At 40.5% G+C, this 20,482-nt stretch overlaps 1 protein-coding gene across 2 annotated transcripts in view; it reads left to right on the top strand.

Annotated features, from left to right (window-relative positions):
• The window catches only part of Hs2st1 (heparan sulfate 2-O-sulfotransferase 1), a 165,127-nt gene that overhangs the window by 121,677 nt on the left and 22,968 nt on the right, over positions 1-20,482 (top strand). For both annotated transcript variants that reach the window (XM_016004719.3, XM_006986113.4), the window contains exon 2: positions 8,002-8,240. In XM_016004719.3, the coding sequence (XP_015860205.1) occupies positions 8,002-8,240 (239 nt within the window). The remainder of the gene's footprint in view (positions 1-8,001; positions 8,241-20,482) is intronic.

Below are 20,482 nucleotides of genomic sequence, written 5' to 3'. Positions count from 1 at the left end.
TTAAAATTTTTGAGATAATGATACATTAGTAAGAGGTTCCAAAGATAAGACAGCATGTTTTGTTTTTTAGTTCCTAGAAAACAGTTGAGTACTGTCCATCTGTTTCACTAAAATAATCACCAAATACTTTGCAAAATCCAAAATAAAAAAACATTTTCTGTAAGTAACTTAACAGCTTTAAAGACTATTCCGCTGTACTGTGTCTCTCAGTGTTTGGCTATAAAGTTGGGCCTTCTCTTCTAACCACAGTGAGGAAATAGTAAATTTAGCTGATACAGTGTGGAGCACAGACTCTAGGGTCAGATTGACCTGGAATTGTGTTCTTATGTCAGTAATCAGCCAGCGGTCACTTCCTTGACATCAGTTTCTTGACTAAGTAGAGATAACAATGGGCTTCTTAGAGTTCCTACAAAAATGTGAGGCAGTGTTGCAGGATATTTGTTTAACTATGCAAGCGTGTGTTGCATTTGTTTAACTATGTAAAGATGTGTTGCATTTGTTTATGTTGCTGAATGTTTGTTTAACTATGTAAAAAAGTATTGCCTTTGTTTATGTTGTGGAATATTTAACTATGTAAAGAAGTGTTACATTTGTTGAATTATGTAAAGATGTGTTGCTGTTTTACCTTACCTGCCTAAGGCACCTAAAGCTGAACAGGGAATAGTGAGAGAGGAGGGACCAGACAGACAGATGTGGAGGAAGCAGTAAGTAGGACATACAGAATGAATGAAAGAGTAAAAAGGCCCAAGGCAAAATGTAGATGAATAGAAACAGGTTAAATTAAGTTAAGAGCTAGTGGGGTGCCCATAAGATAAGGCTGAGCATTCCTAACTAATAGTAAGTCTCCTTGCCTGTATTTAGGAGCTGGTTGGTGGCCCAAAGAAAATTCCAACTACAATGGTGCCCAGTGTGGGGCCCTAATTTCCATAGAGGGCCTGAGAAAGCTGAGAGCGGGAGCGGGAGCGGGAGCGGGAGCGGGAGCGGGAGCGGGAGCGGGAGCGGGAGCGGGAGCGGGAGCGGGAGCGGGAGCGGGAGCGGGAGCGGGAGCGGGAGCGGGAGCGGGAGCGGGAGCGGGAGCGGGAGCGGGAGCGGGAGCGGGAGCGGGAGCGGGAGCGGGAGCAATGGATACAGCTCCTTTAAGAGGCACTACTGTGCAGCAGAGCACTTAAGCAGCTGGAACACTTAAGTAGAAACAGCAAGCTAGGTAAAAACACCTGCCACAGTACAGGCACCCACTACCGAGAGCTGGGGTGGTTTAATGCAGCTCTTGGTTAAACACAGCTCCTGGCCAGGCGCCTGGGCTTAAGGCTCAGCTCTCAGGGACCAAAGAGGGGTGGAGCCAACCGCCAGAGCCACACAGCGAGGGCCTAGCTGCCACTTAGCATTTTAAGGTTTGGCTTAAGCAGTCCGAGAATGCTATAGGTGCATAGTAAAACAGGTTCAGACCCCCCCAAAAAACCAAAACAAAAACAAACAAAAAACTTTAAACAGATTACAGCATGTGTAGGTGCTTAAGAAAAGAAAAGAAAATGAGTATAGACAGTCATAAGGAAAAAAATAGTTTAAAAAGAATTAGGTAAAATCTTTAAAGAAGGGGTAAATGAATATAAAAAGAATAAGCAACATAAAGATGGGAAATCCACAGGGAGTCTGGATCCTGTATGGTGCTTTGTTGATTTTGAATTTTTTGGATGCTGATGAGTGAAAGGAGACATGGGATTGTAAAAAGAACTGCTGAATGAATTAAACCAGCCTAGATACTTTTGTATGTCTTAACTTTAAAATGGAATTCAGAAAAATGTATTGCATTGGGGGAGAGGTTATGCTTTTGTTTCCGCAGGAACTGAAAGACTGTGGATTCCTTCAAAATTAATAGACCAGATTTGATAGGAGGAGACACGCTGGAAATCTTGACTTCTGACATAAATACGCCTAGAAAAACAAGACAGGTGACATATATGCTGATCTCTTGACAAGGGAACAGCTCTGAGACTATATGAGACTGATAAATCTTGTTGGTTACAGAGTCCTCATGACTTATTACATGCCATCCTTTCAAATGGCATGGATAGAGGTTTGGTTATACAGTTCAAGCAAATTTATAATGTTGACAGATATCTTTTACCTTTTCCATCATAAAACAAAAAATCTTCTTTGGCTGGCTTGTGTACAATGCACAGTACATTCTTGTGTTAGTGTGTGTGTGTGTGTGTGTGTGTGTGTTACCTTTGAAAGTTTGTATGTTTTCAGAGCAAGGGGGCCAGATACCAATGAAAATAGGTGGCCCAAGTGATCCAGCATCTCAGAGTGCCTCTGTTGCAGTTTCCTCAGAGTTCTGCATTCAGAACAACTTCAGGTTGCTGGCTGAGCTAGTGCACTCTAGACTATTCTAGCCAGGACTTCAGATAAGCCTTGCTCTTTCCCATTACACAGAGATAGGACAACAAATGTTACAGTTAGTTTTCTTAGGATTTGACTATTATCTCAATTTTCTCAGGGTCCCTTGGGGATGCTTTTGTCCCCTAGACAATAGGAAGCAGTCTAGAGAATACAATGCCTATATTTCCAAGAGGTGCTGTGGGTGTTTTTTGGTCATTTTTTGGTATGCTGTGGGTGTTTGTCATTTCGTGGGGATATGGACATATAGGATAAAAATTCATCTCAAATATTTTACATTAGTATGGATTTTTATATATTGATACAAATTAAGGTTTGTTATCCCGTATATATGTTTCTATTCTTGTTTAAGGTATTGTACCTGTGCAGCTCATTTAAAAAAGTAAAGTTCTAATCCTTGAAAGCTATTATTACAAACTGTTTAGGATAATTAAGAAATGCAGGTTAGTAGTTAGTCATCTATAACACAACTAAAGAAGTACTCCTATTCCTCCCCATCCTGTGGCAGCCACCAGTCTGTTCAGGTTTAATGAACTTACCTATTTTAAATACAGCATTATGATCTTTAATTTCTTACTTTGTTTACTTATTTTGACATGCATCCTTTATTCTTTTTAAGGAGTAATAGTATGTTCCATACACGTGCCATGTGTCATTCATCTCTTGATGGGTCTCTGAATTGTTTTTATCTTTTGGCTTTAGAGAAAAGTGCTATTGTAGACATGAGTACTTGCTTATGTGTTCAGTTTCTTGGAGTATCTACCTAGGAGTAGAATTGCTGAGTCATATTCTGTACTTAAAATGTTGAGAAGTGCTAAAGTATTTTCCATTGTAAATACACTTACAGTCTCACCAGCAGTGTTATGAGGGTCTGCTTCCTCTGCTTCCTCATGAACACTGTTTAATCATTGCTGTCCTGGTGAGTCCCACGTGCACTTCATTGTACTTTTGATCCGTGCTTCCCCATGACAGTTTCCAGCATCTCTTTATGTGAGTTTCCATTTGTGTGTTATCCTTACCGATTAAACGTTATTCTCGTGTGTGTGTGTGTGTGTGTGTGTGTGTGTGTGTGTGTGCACGCGCTGTAGGTTTTTCCTGTATTCTTCTATCTGTATTGACACTGTGTTGACAAATATTGACACTTTATTTCATTTGTATTCACTTTAAATATATTTTTAGAAGTTTTTTTGACATTTTGTTTTCTGTTCTGGGTTTTGTTCTCTGGGCTCTAATACTTGTGTATTTCTATTTTCTGCATTCTTGTGGATATTTTTATAAAAATACATTTTATCCTAGAGTATTTTGTGTATAGTATTTTTGTAGGTTCTTTCAAAGTTATTTCTTTCATTATATAAACATCATATTTCCCTTTGCTGATGTCATTTTACAAAGTCACAGGAAGTGTAGAAACCACTGCTCCATTTAGGCCTTTTTATTCTGTTTATAACATCGTGTTAATGCTTGCTATGCATGAATTTGAATCAAATTTCATACTTTAATTTTTGCTTTTGTTGTTTAAATACATTTTCAAAAACTCAAAAGGAGAAGAAACGTTCATTATATTATTCATTCAAAAGGAGAAGAAACGTTCATTATATTATCCATTTTGGGGGGTATTATCAATATATTTACTCCATTTTTTGCTTTTTATTTAAAATTTTTGAATTCATACATGAATGCTGTATTTATGTCATTTCCACCCATCCTTTCCTCTTTCTCTCCAACTCCTCCTATGTTCTCCACTCTCTATCAAATTCATAACCTCTTCTTTATTATTTATACACACATATAATCTATGGAGTCCATTTAATGTTGTCCATATGTGTGTTTAGGGCTAACAACATGAAATTAGATAACCCATCCAGGGCTCATTTCTGGAGAAAACTGGTTCTGGTATCTCAGCAGCTATAAATTGCCTGTTAGCACTTCGTCTTGGAGTAGGACATTGTGGGATTTTCCTCATACCCAGTGGCATGTCAGCTGATGCTGTCATTCTGCAGGACTTGTTTAAATGACCACTATTTTTTAGATTATATGGGTGCAGCTTCCCTGTCATATATGAAGACACTATCTCTCAGTAGACGCCCTGGTCCTCTGGCTCTGAAAATCTTCCTGCTGTTCTGTGTTGTTCCCTTAGGTGTAGGGATTGTTAGAAATATATCAGTTGGCATTGGTCAATTGTTTTTTCTGTAGTTTGACTGGCTGTGGATTTCTGTAGTGTTCTCCATCTGCTGCCAAAAGAAGCTTCTGTGATGAGAGGTGAGAGCTGCCCTTCCCTTTGGGTATAAGGGTGGGTATTTAGAATGCAGTTAGGGTTATACTGGTTTAGGGAAGTAGTAGTAGTAAGTTCTCTTCTTGGGGCCATGACTTCAGCTAGGTGGTTGGCTGTGTTTACAGTATCAGACATGAATGCTCTCCTACTAAGTGTGCCTTTTCCAATTTGATGGCTCCTGCTTATCCCCCAAGACATAAGTGCCACTATTATACCTTTGGAGACATCATCCCATGCTGGTTATTATTGTCCATAGGCTTTATAGCTCCGTAGGTCTATTGATTTCTTTTTTCTTTGACTTCTCTAATAGCATCTTCCCACACTTTAAGAGCTAGTCCTCAGAAAAGAGGCTTCCAAATCATTTCCAGCTTTATTTCTCCAAGTTCTATGTTCAAAGTGTGTGGTGTCTTCAGCAAATAAGGTCTTTCCCTCAGTTTGGGGAGGCCACCAAGGGCAATGGCAATAGCCTGTATTGTTTTGGGGTCTCTTGGAATCCCCTGACCAACAACTCGAAGCGGGGCTTTCCATGCCTAATACTTTCTTTTAAGATTTGAAGATTTTATTTTTATGTTTATGGGTATTTTGCCTATGTGTATGTCTGGTCACCATATATGTGCAGTGCTCACAGAAGTCAGAAAAAGGTATGGAACTAGAACTACAGACATGTGAGTGGTGAGACTTGAACCTGGATTCTCTGGAAGAACAGAAAGTATTATGGCTAAATCATCTCTCTGGTCGTGGTACTAAGGGTTTTGTTAGATAGTCTACAAAGTTCCATGGTATTACAATTTTTGCTTAGCTGTTTATAGTCTCAAAAAATCAATTGGAAAAGGCAAGTCCATTTTGTATTTATGGACATTTTAATTCTCTTCATTTTTGTTGTTTCTGTTATTTTCTTTCTTTTTCAATTTAAATTCTCTTTCAATTCTTTCTTTCTTTCTTTCTTTCTTTCTTTCTTTCTTTCTTTCTCTCTATCTATCTATCTATCTATCTATCTATCTATCTATCTATCTATCTATCTATCTATGCTAACTGTTGTGTGTAGACATGTATGTGTCAGAGGACAGCTTACAGGAGTTAGTTCTCTTCATATGTGTCATAGAAATAGAACTCTGGTCTTCAGGCCTGGCAGCAGGTACCTTTGTCTGAGGCTCCTCATTGGCCCTCAGTTTAGAGAACTTTTAAAAGCCAATCTCTTTTAAGTTTGTTTTATCTGTGATGATTTTAAACATTTTCCTTTCATACCTGTGAGAGTTATCTTCCTCTTCATGTTTGAAAACCGTGTTCTCTGGATCTAGGGTTCTAGCTTCAGTTCTCATTACGGTGTGCTGCCTGTTCTGTGGTTTGTAGCGGGAAATGTGTGCCTGATAGCTAGCTCCCACATTCTTTTTTAGGCATGACTTCGGCTTCTTAAGTTGCTTTCAACTTGTTTTGTTAATTATCATGTCTCTTGACCTAGATGGGTGTCTTGACCTAGATGGATGTCTTTGGGTCTTGTCTTATTTGGGGTTTCTTGACTCTAAATGTCTCTGTCTCCTGGCAGATGTTAGTTTCAGCCATGGTTGGTTGAATTTTGTGTTAGCTGTCTTCTTTCTCGTTTGTTTCTTAGACTGTTACAGCACTGTCAGATTATAGCCCAGACCCCTCAGCCTCCCTGGATCCTGTGCCCTGCTTCTGTTTCTCTCTTCTCTGCTCTGCTGTTGAATCCATTCACAAGGTTTTTACCTCAGTTACTAGACTTCAGCTCTCAACTTTCCATGTGGGTCTGTTTGTTTGTTTGTTTGTTTCATTTTTATTGTTCATTTTACATTGGTGGGTGTTTTGCCTGCATGTATGTCTGTGCACCATATGTGTGCCTGGTGCCTGTGAAGGCCAAGAAGGCAGTGGAAAGGGTACTTTCTGTATATGGTAACTAGATCTGAACCAAAATTAAAGGCATGTGTTACCACTCCTGGCTGTTGGCAAATTTTAATAAGCTAGAAAGTAACTAAATTCTAATGAGATTTCAAAGAAGTTTCCGTACAATAATTTTTTCTAGGCATATTTTATCTGTGAAATACTGTATTCTCTTCTGCATTTTTTAAAAACTCTTCTGTTGCCGTGACCAAATACCTGACAAGAATCAACTTAAGAGAGGGTTTGTTTTGACTTACTGTGAAGAGGACACAGTCCACCATGACAGAAAGCCTTACTGTGTGAAGAAGACACACAGTTCACCATGACAGAAAGCCTTACTATGTGAAGGACCCACAGTCCACCATGACAGAAAGCCTTACAGTGTGAAGAGGACACGCAGTCCACCATGACAGAAAGCCTTATAGTGTGAAGGACACACAGTCCACCATGACAGAAAGCCTTACTGTGTGAAGGACACACAGTCCACCATGACAGAAAGCCTTACTGTGTGAAGGACACACAGTCCACCATGACAGAAAGCCTTACTGTGTGAAGGACACACAGTCCACCATGACAGAAAGCCTTACTGTGTGAAGGACACACCGTCCACCATGACAGAAAGCCTTACTGTGTGAAGGACACACAGTCCACCATGACAGAAAGCCTTAGCAGTCAGGATAGCAGGATACTGTTCACATTGGCATCTTCCCTCAGGAAGCAGAGAGAGGATAGAAAGTGGGGCCTGGTTGTAGAAACCCTAGGAACCCACTCATTTCCTTCAGCCAGGTTCCACGTCCTAAACCTTCCATGACCTTCCAGAAGAGTGCCACTGGCTGTTCAAAGACATGAGCCTAGGGCGCACATTTCACAGTCCGGCCACAGCACACGCAGTCTGGTGTGTGTATGTGTGAGAGAAGATTCCTTGAGGCAGTGGACTTCGGAGCTGTGGGTACTATTGTGTGCTACACTTTTAACTATTTATCCCTTTGTTCTTGTATTGCATCTTTTTATCCTGAAGAAGTAGTTTGGAAGGTCTGGTCTTTTTACAACCATTCTTCCTCAGTTCTTGGGAAGGAAAAGTGTGTTCTGAGCTGAAGCTGTATAGAATCAACTAGATCATCCTCTTAAAACTTGGCCTGCCTGCATTTCTTTCCTCTATGCCTTGGTTCTTTTTGTTGTATGTTTTCTTTTGTATTTTTATCTTGTCTTATGATAATCAAAAGTTAGGCATTCCTAATTTCGTAATTCTATCAAGAACTTAGTTTATTCAGAGTGGCTGTGAAAAGTGTATAGACATTCATTGGGATATATAGACTTTAGTGTGATAGTTAATTTTGGTATATGACTTTTTTATTTGTAAGGTTTTTTTTATAGTAAAGTTTGTTTAAAAAACAAAAAAGGTAAAGAACTTAGTCCAATTTTCCTTTTCTTTACAGAAAGGGCAATTGCAAGACATGAAGTCCGGGAAATTGAACAGCGACATACAATGGATGGCCCTCGGCAAGATGCAGCTTTAGATGAAGAAGAGGATATAGTCATCATTTATAACAGAGTTCCCAAAACTGCAAGCACCTCGTTTACCAACATCGCCTATGACTTGTGTGCCAAGAATAGGTACCATGTTCTTCACATCAACACTACCAAAAATAATCCAGTAATGTCACTGCAGGATCAGGTAATTTCCGTGTAGGGAATACGAAATGCTTTCTGGCATCTCCTCAAATTTGATATTGCAAGAGATAAAGAGTTTGAAAGGATGTGTGCACTGTGGTCAGTGAATTGTAAGCAGCTTTTACAATTGTGTGTGGGGGGCGACTATTTTCCACATTTATAATCTTCTTAATACTTGATACATTTTCTTGCATATAATCTATAGTCAGAAATTTGTGTAATGAGCAAACTGATAAATAGCTAAAAGTTATGGACACAGTTTTGATATTCTTCCATATGGAATATCTTGGTCGTTGTTTATTTTTTTGAGACAAGATTCTTCTATAAACTCCTGGCTGTGCAGAAGCTCACTATGTAGAATAGAATGGCCTTGAACTCACAGAGATCCACACGCCTCTGCCTCCCAAGTGCTGGAATTACAGGTATGCACCACCATGCCCAGCATGGAATCATTCTTTTTAACTTGATTAGATGCCTGCAGCAAAAGTTATTTTATTGTCTCAACTTATGATGAGGAAGTGGTGGCTCGATACCTGTATGAAGTTCTTTACTAGCCTCCTGAATTTCATCTCAGTAGCTCATGTACATATTAGCCATAAATTAACCTCCTGGAAAACAGATAGTGGCTGATGTCTTTATCAAAGTCTTATCTTTTGATTGTCAGGAATTTTATATGATCAAGTGGATAGGTAACTTCATAAAATGGTATTTTAAAATAGAGGAGATTGTTAAATGAAATCTAGTTTATTCATCTCTTCTGAAAGTAGCTTACAGTTTTCCACACACCTGCAGTGATGACTGTAATTATAAAGTTCTCATTGTAAATACTGAAGGCAATGGGTATTTGACCATCATAAAAAGAAACTGAAATCCTTGGTAACCCCAAATGCCATTGGAGTAGCTTTATTAGAAGGTATCCATGCTGTTTGAAAACAGAGGAACTTATTTTGTTATGGAATTGAGCATTTTCCCACTGTTAAGCCTATCTGTAACCCTTATACTAAGCAGGGAATAAAACTGATAAGGATTTTGGCCAGAGAACTGTTTTTGAAGGCTAGTGGTTGATGGCATATCATCTACCCATCTGCTTTTTGACTATCTGTAGGATATTTTATTTTTTATAGAATCAAAAAATATACATGTTAGCTAAACCAAATAATTTTCTGTAAATGAAACACAAGCTTTTTTACACTGTTGGTTATTTAAAAAAGTTCACAGCACAATCCTGTATATCTCAAGGGACAGCATACTAAATGTTATTTTTGCATTCTGTATAGTGGGTTTGCATTGCTGCATTGCCCAACACACCTTGATTTAAAAGAAGCGTGTCAGAATAACATCAGATTTCCTCAGCAGTAATTTTTTTTTAATGTTAACTTGTTTGTTTGACTTTTACTTATTTTGTGTCCAACCTTCCAAAGTTTTTTGGCAGCTACAAGGCATCTGGCAATGTTTTTTTTCCTCATGAAATGTAAGTGTGGAGACGCTCCCCACACATGACATTTATCAGCACCATGTAGCTTCATTTCCAGTTGCGTTTGGATAGGATACAGCTTCTGCTTCCCTTGAGCAGCTTGGTGTTTATATAGAAGGAGGACACAGAGAATCAGAAGTGCTGGCCTAAAGCAATCAGCTTATGTAATGAACAGCACTAAGAGCTTTTTCCTTTTTTTATTGTGGAACACTTCAGGGAAGTAGTCTTAAGCATTAAATGATATATTCCAAGTGTCAGCCAGTAATTCAAAACCTGGTCCTAATGAGGAGTGGCTTATACAGAAGTGTCCTCCGATACAATATGTGTAAAGTTTACTCATCTCCTGTGCAGAAGCCATTTTCTAAAAACAAGCCACATTGTAGCTCCCTTTCCTTAGCATGACATGTTTAGAGCGCTTTCATTTGCAACCCAAGAAGCTTCATCTGAATGTAAACTTGAAACTATATAATTTTGAGGTCGTTTTTCAAATATCCCATCTTCTCTACTATACTTCTGTTTTAATGTCATATTTTTGTTGTGCTAGTGTACAGTATTCAGCTAGTTAAGGATGGTTTTAATCTTCCTAAGCAAGTAGCATCAAATTGATGTCTGATTTTAGTGAATGTACTGTTGTGCAGACCCTCCATTTAAAGCCCAATTGACTCATAAAGCTGGGGCTGTAGTAGGAGACCCTGGTCCATTTGGATCCTTATGTATCCAAATGGAGCTCTTCAATCCAGTCCATTCCAGCTCATCCCAGCGAGCCCAGCACTACATATCTTGTATGTGCTCTACTAGGCACCATGTAAATACTCACATGCTTAATTACTGTCCTCACAGTTTAGCAGCACAGCACTAGACGTGTTTAGTTGATACAGAGCTGGTCAGGGAGATGACAACAGTGGCAGCTTTAGCCATCCTGGAACGTCGCCGGCTTGGCTCTCAAATGTCTCATTTACCTTACTGAGCACGCAATATATACAATGATTGTGCCACATTCTTTCAGAGAAATACCAATGAAATAAGAAGCCAAGGATGTCTTTCAAAGAGCTTTTTACAATTTACTTGACAACCTAAGACAAAATCAGAAATTGAGGATAATTAAAACATTAATGTATGATAATCTCACCAAAATGCTTTATGTGGACATAACTAAAGAAAGCAGACATTCATGTCAGAACATCCTGTGGAACAACTCTCCTTGTCTTTTCCAGAGTTTCAGTGTTGTGACAACCAACAGGGGACTAGGTGCTGGGGTGGAGGCTCAAGACTACTGGAGACTAAGATGTGGAAAGCAAAGATGTGTGATCTTGTAATTGGACTTTTGATTTTAAATGATAAGGTCCTTGTTCATAAATAATGCACAATGTTTAAGAAGGAAGTGTGGATGTGTGCTGTTTTCAGGTAGTTGAGAACAATGAGTATGTCTGAGCACATAGAGACAGCATACTGGAAGTGCAATATATTAACAGTTAAGGATCTAGTTAAACAGTTTGTAGATGTTGGCACTGGACCGTTTCAACTTTTCCATAGTGTAAAGTTTGTTTGCTTTGGACAGCTTCAGATATGCAGGGGTGTTGTACCTTAGTCTCCTGTCTGAAATAAAGCAGTTGAGACGGTAGAAGAAGAAAGATTTTTAAAGAGGAGATTAATAGAATATAAAGCATAAGAAACTAAGTGATTAAAATGAAATGACCTTTGTTAGAGTTTGGTTTTTCAGATAGCCTTTAATTCAGATTTTAAAAAAAGAATTGGCAAGGGCTGGAAAGGTGGCTCAGTGGTTAAGAGTGTTGATTGCTCTTCCAGAGGGCTGAAGTTTGATTTCCAGCACTCACATGGTACCATGGAACTGGTAAATCCAGTTCCAAGGGGTCCAGTGCCCTCTTCTTACCTCTGTGGGGGCCAGGCATGCATGTGGTACACAGACACACATATGCAGACAAAACACGTATACACATAAAAAATAAAATACATTTTTTTAAAAAAAAGAGTTGCTTAGAGAAACAGTTCTTCTGGTTAAGAACAGTAGGTGTGATTGGCAGTATCCTGTGTGGTCTTTCTTAAATCCATTCTGTTCTCGTATACTGAAGTTGATTATATATGACCCCTCTTGCTTTAAACATTGGAAGCATCTAGCCCCACAGGACAGCATAATAAAATATTTCTATTGAATGTGCATGTGCGTTTCATTAACTTACTCTCAAGCTGTCTTGTGCTCATTTTCATTAGAGCTTATAGTTTGCTATGTGCTGCAGATACTTCTCAGAGCAACATACTAGCTAATCATTGGTTAAAATGCAGGTTCTCACTCTGAAGGACCAAATGGAGCTTGATGTTCTGAATTTTTAAAAAGCTTCCACTTGATGCTGCAATTTGAGGATCAGTGATTTAGAACATAGTTCAGCAGTATACAAAGACACATTGAGATCTTTCCAGAAAGTTTTATTTATCTTTAAATTCATCTTCCTACTTTGCATAGAGCAACCAAATTTCTTATCCAGTAGCCACACTAGCCTTTTGGATCATTGACTGTATCAGGCCTTTCTCACTTCAGGACCTCTGTTCTTACCTTCTCTAGAGTGAATTTCATCCTCAGTTGTCTTCCTGTTATCCTTTCAGTGTTTTGGATTAAATGACAGACCCTTGGACCTTGACTAGCCATCCTATGTTATATTAAATGCTCTTCCAAAGTATTGGAATCACATCACTCCTAATCCTAATCAATTTATGAAATTAGGTCACAGTCTGGTTTTATTTCTTTTTGTTTTCCTCTGTTGTAATGTAAGCCCTTTGAGGGCAGACATCTTGCTTGTCTGCTGTATACCCCATGCCTTTTGCCTCAAATGGGTGACCAAGACATGGAAGATACTTGGTACATTTTTTGTTAAATGATGAATGTTTAAGCAAATAAGCCAACCTAGATTCTGGTGGTAGTCCTTAGCTGATTACAGCTCCAGGGTTACAGCTCTAAGCAGAGTCAACCCTCTGATTGATGGAAGTTTGATCCTTACCACTTTGGGTGATTTAGGACTCTTGAGCAGCTTGGGTCTGAACCTCAGACTCAGTGTCCTCTGTTACAGCTGAACTTACCTTTTTATCTACCCACTAACTCGTTTTTCCCCTGAGTATAGAAAACCTCTTTGGTTTAGACTTAAAAAAAAAAAATAAGCCTGTGACTAGACAAGAGATGTTTACTTAAAGTAAATTTATCAGTAGGAGTTGGTGACTAGTAATTACTCAAGTTAATAGTAGTCTTCATCTCAATAGATAGTAATTACAAAGTTGGAATTAGGCCAGGGAATTCAGGGATACTCCCACTCCTTCAGATAGTGGGAAGGAGTTCTTCTGTGATCACAGATGATCAGGATGTGGAGTTGAACCTGTCGAGAATGTTGGCTTAGATACTGTTCATACAAAGGTGCCTTCTTAGCTTTTTCCTTTTGAATTGGTTCAGATCTGATTCAACAAGCAAGTAAATCATGTACCACCACCTACACTGCTTCTGCTTTCCCTAAAGGTGTATTGTGATTACTTGCTAGCGTAGCTCTGCTTGAGTTATAAAACCCGACAGAAGTCATAGCTTAGAATCTGCTCCAGGCTAGCCATAAAAACATTATTTTCATGTACTGTATCTAACTACTCCTTATGAACCATCCTTCTTGGTAGCATGCTTCAATCAGAGTGTGGAAAATCTATTTGAGTTCTCTCTTCTCCCTCTGCCAGTGCCCGGTGTTTTCAGCCTCCTAAATGTCATGTGATGCTGTTGTGTTTTATTGCCCTTCACCTGGCATAAAAGGAAGAATCTGTAAAATGCACTGGTTGGCTCACCTAGGTCCTATGGGCAAATGCCCTGGTGTAGACGATAGAGGAAAACCAACAGGAAGGACAAGTCTGGGGTGCAGGAGTGCGAGGGTAAAAAAGGATAGGTGGGGAACTGGGACCAGGCTAGTGGCGGGAAAGTCAAGGTGGAAACGGAAACGTTGGAACACTAGAGGGTAAGTACTAGACACAGCTGAAAGGAAGATTGGCTCAGCTGGCCCTTTAAAAGGAAGCCTTTTGGAGCTGCCATTTTCTACAGATTCCTTTCATTCTCTCCATGAAGAACAGCTTTGAAGAAGGCTGCACGAAAGTTAAGTGTGTAAATGGCACTCCCACATGCCCAGCTGCTTTCCAGAGGACAAAGTACCACTTAGTCCTTGTCGTATTAGGGTTTCTATTGCTGTGAAGAGACTCTATGACCACAACAACTGTTATAAAGCAAAACATGTAATGGGGGGCTGGCTTACAGTTTCAGAGGTTTAGTCCATTATCATCATGGTAGGGAGCATGGCGGTTGGGAGTTATGGTGATGAGCAGGCAGACATGGTGTTGGAAAACTCTACATCTTGATCCAGAAGCAACAGGAAGTGAACTGTCTCATTATGTGTGGTTTGAGCTTATATGAGACCTCAAAGCCTGCCTCTACGGTGACAGTGGGGGCCATTTTCTTTCAAACCACCACATTCCTCTCCCTGGCCTTCACAGTCTTGTAGCCATAGCATAATGAAAAACTGCATTCAGTCCAACTTCAAAAGTCCCCATAGTCTGTAAGTCTCAAACTTACTTAACAGTCGGTAAGCTCCTGTAAAATCAAAATCAAAAAGCAGATCACATATTTCTAGTATATAATGGCACAGGATATATATTACCATTCCAGACGGTAGGGAAGGGAGCATAGTGAGGAAATACTGGACCAAAGCAAGACCAATGAGCAGCTGGGCAAACTGCAAATTCTACATCTCAGTGTCTGATGTTGAAACACTCTTCAGATCTTCAACTCCTTTCAGCTATGTTGACTACAACACACTTCTTTCTCTTGGGCTGGTTCCACTCCCTGTTAGCAGCTTTCCTCGTCAGGTACCCCACAGCTCTGGTATTTTCAACATCCTGGGTTCTCCAAGGCAATCCAGGCTTCACCTTCACAGCTTCACGAAATGACTTCTCTAGACCTCTGTTCAGGGACATCCCTGACACGTGCCTGGCCTCAAAGGCTTTTCTTAGTCACAGAGGAAATTCCATAGCTTCTTTCTTCTGTCCTTAATTTCAGAACCATGTGGTCAAAGCTGCCATGTTCTGCTGCTTGCTGGGGCTAGAATATGGCCCCCTCATTCAAGTACATCTTCACCAAATTTCTGTTTTTGATGGTTTCATTCACTGCCTAAGCTTGGCTGTTGTGGAACTTGACCTGTAGAACAGGCTGGCCTTGAACTCAGAGATCTTTCAATTACATCTTCACCAGCTTTCTGTTTTCACTGGTTACCTTCACTGCCTAAGCTTGGCTGCTCTGGAACTTGCTCTGTAGACCAAGCTGGCCTCAAACTCAGAGATCTGCCAGCCTCTGACTTCTGAGTACAGAAGGCTTTTATTTGTTCTGGGAATAAAAGTGTACACCACCACACCCAGCTCTAAGCTTTTCTTTAATTCCTTCTTCTCACAGGTTGGAAACTCAGCTGGGTGAGATGTTGCCCTGAGCTCAACACTCCATTTATTCCATTTCTTGATCTGTTTATCTCCTTGAGCAGAGAATTTAGCTGCATTCCACTTCCTGGTGCTCCTTTTCTCCTCAGATTTTACATTTCATATTTTACCTTTCTCAGCTTGCTCCTTTTCATTATAAATCTTCATTGGAGTTACCACTAAAAGCCACACAACAGGCTGATTTGAGATTTCCTCTGCCAACAGAATTAATCCAAATCTCCTCACTTTAGCCTCAGGCAAACTCTTCAGAAAGGGCAAAAGACAGCCACTTTGTTCACCAAAATATCACAAGAGCGATCTCTCGGCCACATACTAAAATTCTTCTCCTCTGAAACCTCTTGAGGCAGCCCCCCACAGTTCAAGTCAATCTAAGATAATTCGGTTTTCAGTGTCCTTCTAGAAGTAAAGACTACAGGATTCCCTTGGTCTCTTCCACCTCTAAAGTTCTGATTCTACAGTAAGTTCGAGATTGGTTATAGCATAATATTCATGCCTTTGCTTCTGTCTCCTGCCTCTAACAAACTTCCTCAGCCCGACTGGAAGGACTTTAATCTGTGAACCGTTTCTTTGAAATGCTTGCTTCTGGTGTGCTTCGGGCCTCCCTGGCGAGGTAGGAGTGCAGGAAAGAGAGAGAAAGTAGGCAGAGTTCAGTGCTTCTGCCCTCCTCTTGGTTTTAAGTACTGGAGTAGCTCATACGATTACCGAAAACCCTGCTGGATCTCCATGTTTCTTTCTATAACGGTAGGAGGGTCACCTTGCCCTAGAGTTTCTGTAGCCCGTGGGCCTTCTTTGCTAGCGCCACAAAATAAGCCTCATGTTAATAAAGGTAAGAGCTGGCTCCGAAGCCCACACCTTCTGAAATGATGTGCTTTACTGTGGTCCAGGGATAACAACACACTTCCTGTGGGTTTATTAGAAATGCAGAATTTGCTGGGTGGTGGTGGCGCATGCCTTTAATCCCAGCACTTAGGAGGCAGAGGCAGACAGATCTCTATGAGTTTGAGGCCAGCCTGGTCTACAGAGGGAGTTCAAGGACAACTAGGACTATTATAGAGAGAATCCTTGTCTCACTGAATGAATGAATGAATGAATGAATGAATGAATGAATGAATGAATGAAAGAAATGCAGAGCTCCAGGTACTCCTTTAGACCTGCTATATCAGGGTCCAGCTCAACAACCTCCTGAGATTCCCTCCCCATGTTAAAGAATGTTTGGATGTGGCATTCATCCTTAAGATGCCTCAGGTTAATATTGACCATCCTTAGGAATGTCTGGAGAAGGAGAAGATGTTTGGAGTACACGTCTGACTTCTGTTTCTGTGAGTCTCTTTCCACATTCTACTTCATAGTTGTATGTTCTGGTCCCCTCTGACATTTACTTTCTGCAACAGCATTTCCTTAGAATCTAATCTAGCGTATTTTTTTCATTCCCCTCCTAAACCACCTTGTCCACATTAAATCTCAGCTTTTGGCAAACACCTGAGTTTCTAAGCATGTCTTATACTGTGAAAATCACCTACCTCTTCAACACCTCCTCTTTTTTTTTTTTCAACGAGTGTATGGGTGTTTTGCCTGATATATGTCTGTGCATCATGTGCCTGGCTGGTGATTGCGGAGGCCAGAAGAGGGCATCAGATCCCCTGGAACTGAAAGTACAGATGGTTGTGAGCTGCCATGTGGATGCTGAGAATTCATCCAAGTTCCTCTTCCTCTGGAAGAGCAGCCACTGCTCTTAACCACTGAGCCATCTGTCCAACCCTTCTTTATTTTTGGTAGAAATACTGTAATTGATTTTCATAAGACCCAACATAATTAACTATTACAAACACATTTCATGTCATGCAGTTTTTACAGATTTAGATTTTGGATTATCTAATACTTTATTTTTCATTTGCCACTTTATATTTTTATTCTGCTTGGTGCTTAACTAAAAGAATGAATAGGAGCCAGGCAGTGGTGGTGCATGCCTTTAATCCCAGCACTCAGGAGGCAGAGGTAGGCAGATCTCTGTGAGTTTGAGGCCAGCCTGCTCTACAGAGAGAGTTCTAGGAAAGGCATCAAAACAACGCAGAAAAACCCTGTCTCAAACAAACAAACAAAAAACCAATAAGAATGAATAGGAGAGAACACAAGAACCTCACACACATACATGTATGTATGTGGCTCTTAATGTTACTATCATTTGCATCAGTGTACCAGTTAATAATGTGTCCCCTTAAAACTAAACTGTCTCAGAACCTTGTTTTATCTATCTGATGGACATTTTCTGACTGTGACTGCACCTGTTCTGTTCCTAACTTACCAACAGGCCCTCTGTAGAAAGCAGTCATCCTCAGTCACTGTTATAGTGACAGAAGCCAAGTTTGTGTAGAATAGATCTGTGTAACTCAGGTCTAAAATGTAGATGAAAGACTGATACATTGTCGGAAGTGTGGGCTCTTATAAACGAAAGTTTTCCTGTGTCCCAGCCTGCTGGCAGTGTGGACAAATCTCTCCCACTTGCATCCCCCAAGTAAATACACAGAGGCCTATATTAATTATAACTGCATGGCCATTAGCTCAGGCTTACTACTGACTAGCTCTTGCACTTAAACTCAGCCCATTTCTATTAATCTATATGTCTATATGTCTAATTAATCTATTAATCTGTATGTTTCCACATGTTCGTGGCTTTACCTGTGTGCCATTACATGCTGCACCCTGGACAGCAGGCTGGTGTCTCCTCACCAACTTTCTTCCAAGAATTCTCCTTTTCTGCCTATACTTCCTGCCAGGCTACTGGCCAATCAGTATTTTATTTATCAATCAATCAGAGCAACACATTCACAGCATACAGAGCGATATCCACAGCAGGCTCTGTTCTTCTGGGACCCGTGAACAGTCTGCCTTCCCTGCAATGTAGAATAGTGGGCCTCGCCGTGTGTGTCTAGTCTCCAGAACAGAGTCCTGACCACTTGCTGGGTATTGTGCGGACTAACTTCCTTTGAGGAATTGTGTAGCTGCTGGCACTCAAACTCTTTAAGTTAACCAGTTATTTTCTTTCCTTTTTCAAAATTTTCTCTCAATTCTTTAAAAATAATTAATGTGCACTTAATTTTTCATGTTAACTTTTTGTGTACTTCTAATTCCAGGAAAATAAGTATTTAAGGGCTAGAAAATTGCCTTACCAGTTAAGAGTGTATATTCCTCTTGCCTTGGCCCTGAGTTCAGTTCCCAGTACCACATCGGGCAGCTCACAGCAGTCTGTAACACCAGCTCCAAAAGATCCAGCCCTCTCATGGATTCTGTCGACACCTGCTGACTTGCTCATATTGCACAAACCCACACAGTGATCCATACACATACAAACATAATTCTTAAAAGTAAAAGAAAATTTTAGATATTTGGATATGTTAAATGTTTTAATTTGAACAAGCTTATATATCCACTTTTTAAAATCTGCTTATAATCATTATCTTTAATCATTTTGGTAGTTTTATTTTAATTTGTTGAAGCATAAATAGAAATATCTTTTTATGATTACCTTTTGAATAATGTATCAGAGAAGGAAATATTTAACATATGGAATAAACAGGGTATGGTGGAACATAACTGTAACCCCTTGGGGAGTGGTGATAGGAGGATCAAGAATTCAAAGTCACCAGGCATGGTGGTGCACTCTTTTAATTCCAGCATTTGGGAGGCAGAGGCAGGCAGATCTCTGTGTGAGTTCAAGGCCAGACTGGTCTACAGAATGAGTTCCAGGACAGCCAGGACTGTTACAAAGTCATCCTTGAATATGTGATGAACTTCAGGCTCACCAAGGTTTCATGAGATCTGTTTTTAATTTACACACACACACACACACACACACACACACACACACACACATGCACACATACACACACACACACACTCAATGAATTCTTTACATTGGAATGTTGCTTTCTAGCGTCACTACATATTGTCGATAAGTGTACTGTTGATAGTTTTAGGTCACCTTGACATAGGGTAGGCTCATCTGGGAAGAAATGTTAATCAAGAAAATACCTCCATAGGATCGGCTTACAGGCAAGTGTATGAGGACATTTACTTGCTTCATGATTGATGTGTGCAGGCCTACCCTATTGTGGGCAGCACCACACCTGGGCAGGTGGTCCTAGGGTGTCTAAAAAAGCAAACTGAGCAAGTCAGAAGGAACAAGCATTGCTCTTGATAGCCTCTGCATCAGTTCCTGCTTTGTTGAGTTCCTGCACTGACATCCCTTGATGAAGGACAGTAATGTGGAAATGTCAGTGAAATAAACCCTTTCCTCCCTAAGTTGCCTATGGTCGTGGTGTTTTATATTACAGCAATAGAAACCCTAATTAAGACAGCCAGGGTTCTCTAGAGGAACAGACTCAGTAGCATGAATACACACACACACACACACACACACACACACACACACACACATTTATATTGTGTGTATGTAAGTATAGTAAAAGTGGATCGTGTTGGAGTGGATCATTGGTTAAGAGGGCTTGCTCCTCTTCAGAAAACCTGAGTTTGGTTCCCAGCGCCCACATAGAGCAGCTCATATTACCTATATCTCTAGCCCTATGAGACCCAACACCCTCTTCTGGCTTCTACACACATGTGCACAGAAACACATACACATGCAACCATACAAATAAACCTTATACAAGAGAGCAAGTGTTAGAATGTCTTATTCATGATACTTTCCACGTAGTTCAACAGTGAGTACCTAAACACTGGAGCAGCTGATCCTGTAACTGTTCAGTCCACGAGGAATGCCAGCTTGGCCTTGAGGGTCTAGAGCAGCTCCTCTTCAGTCCCAAGTTTGAAGCCTGAAGAATCTGGATTCTGACATCTGCAAAAGGATGCAGTGGCTACAGTAGGGGCGGTAGTTAGAGTAGTGTCAGCGGTACAGGCAGCTACGGGGTAAAGAACTCACAGGGAGGTGCAAAGGCGCCACATACAGCCTTCTCCCCATCCTCTTCCCATCTGGCTGCCACATCTAGTGTGGACCTTCCCACTGCAGATCAGCTGATCAAGAAAATCCCTTACAGCTGTGCCAGTGGCTTATCTCTTGTGTAGCTAGAGTTTTCCTGCCTTGCCCACAGTCAGGACAAATCTTTGTCACCCGCCAGTCCCACAGCCGCTCAGACCCAACCAAGTAAACACAGAGGCTTATATTGCTTACAAACTGTATGTATCTATACCTTGCCATGTGGCTCGTGGCTTACCGGCATCTTCACATGCTGTTTGTCATG

This window comes from Peromyscus maniculatus, chromosome 6 (assembly GCF_049852395.1).
Source record: "Peromyscus maniculatus bairdii isolate BWxNUB_F1_BW_parent chromosome 6, HU_Pman_BW_mat_3.1, whole genome shotgun sequence".
Lineage (NCBI taxonomy): Eukaryota > Metazoa > Chordata > Mammalia > Rodentia > Cricetidae > Peromyscus > Peromyscus maniculatus.
The sequence above is the reverse complement of the archived record's forward strand: the minus strand, read 5'-3'. Positions and strand labels throughout refer to the sequence as shown.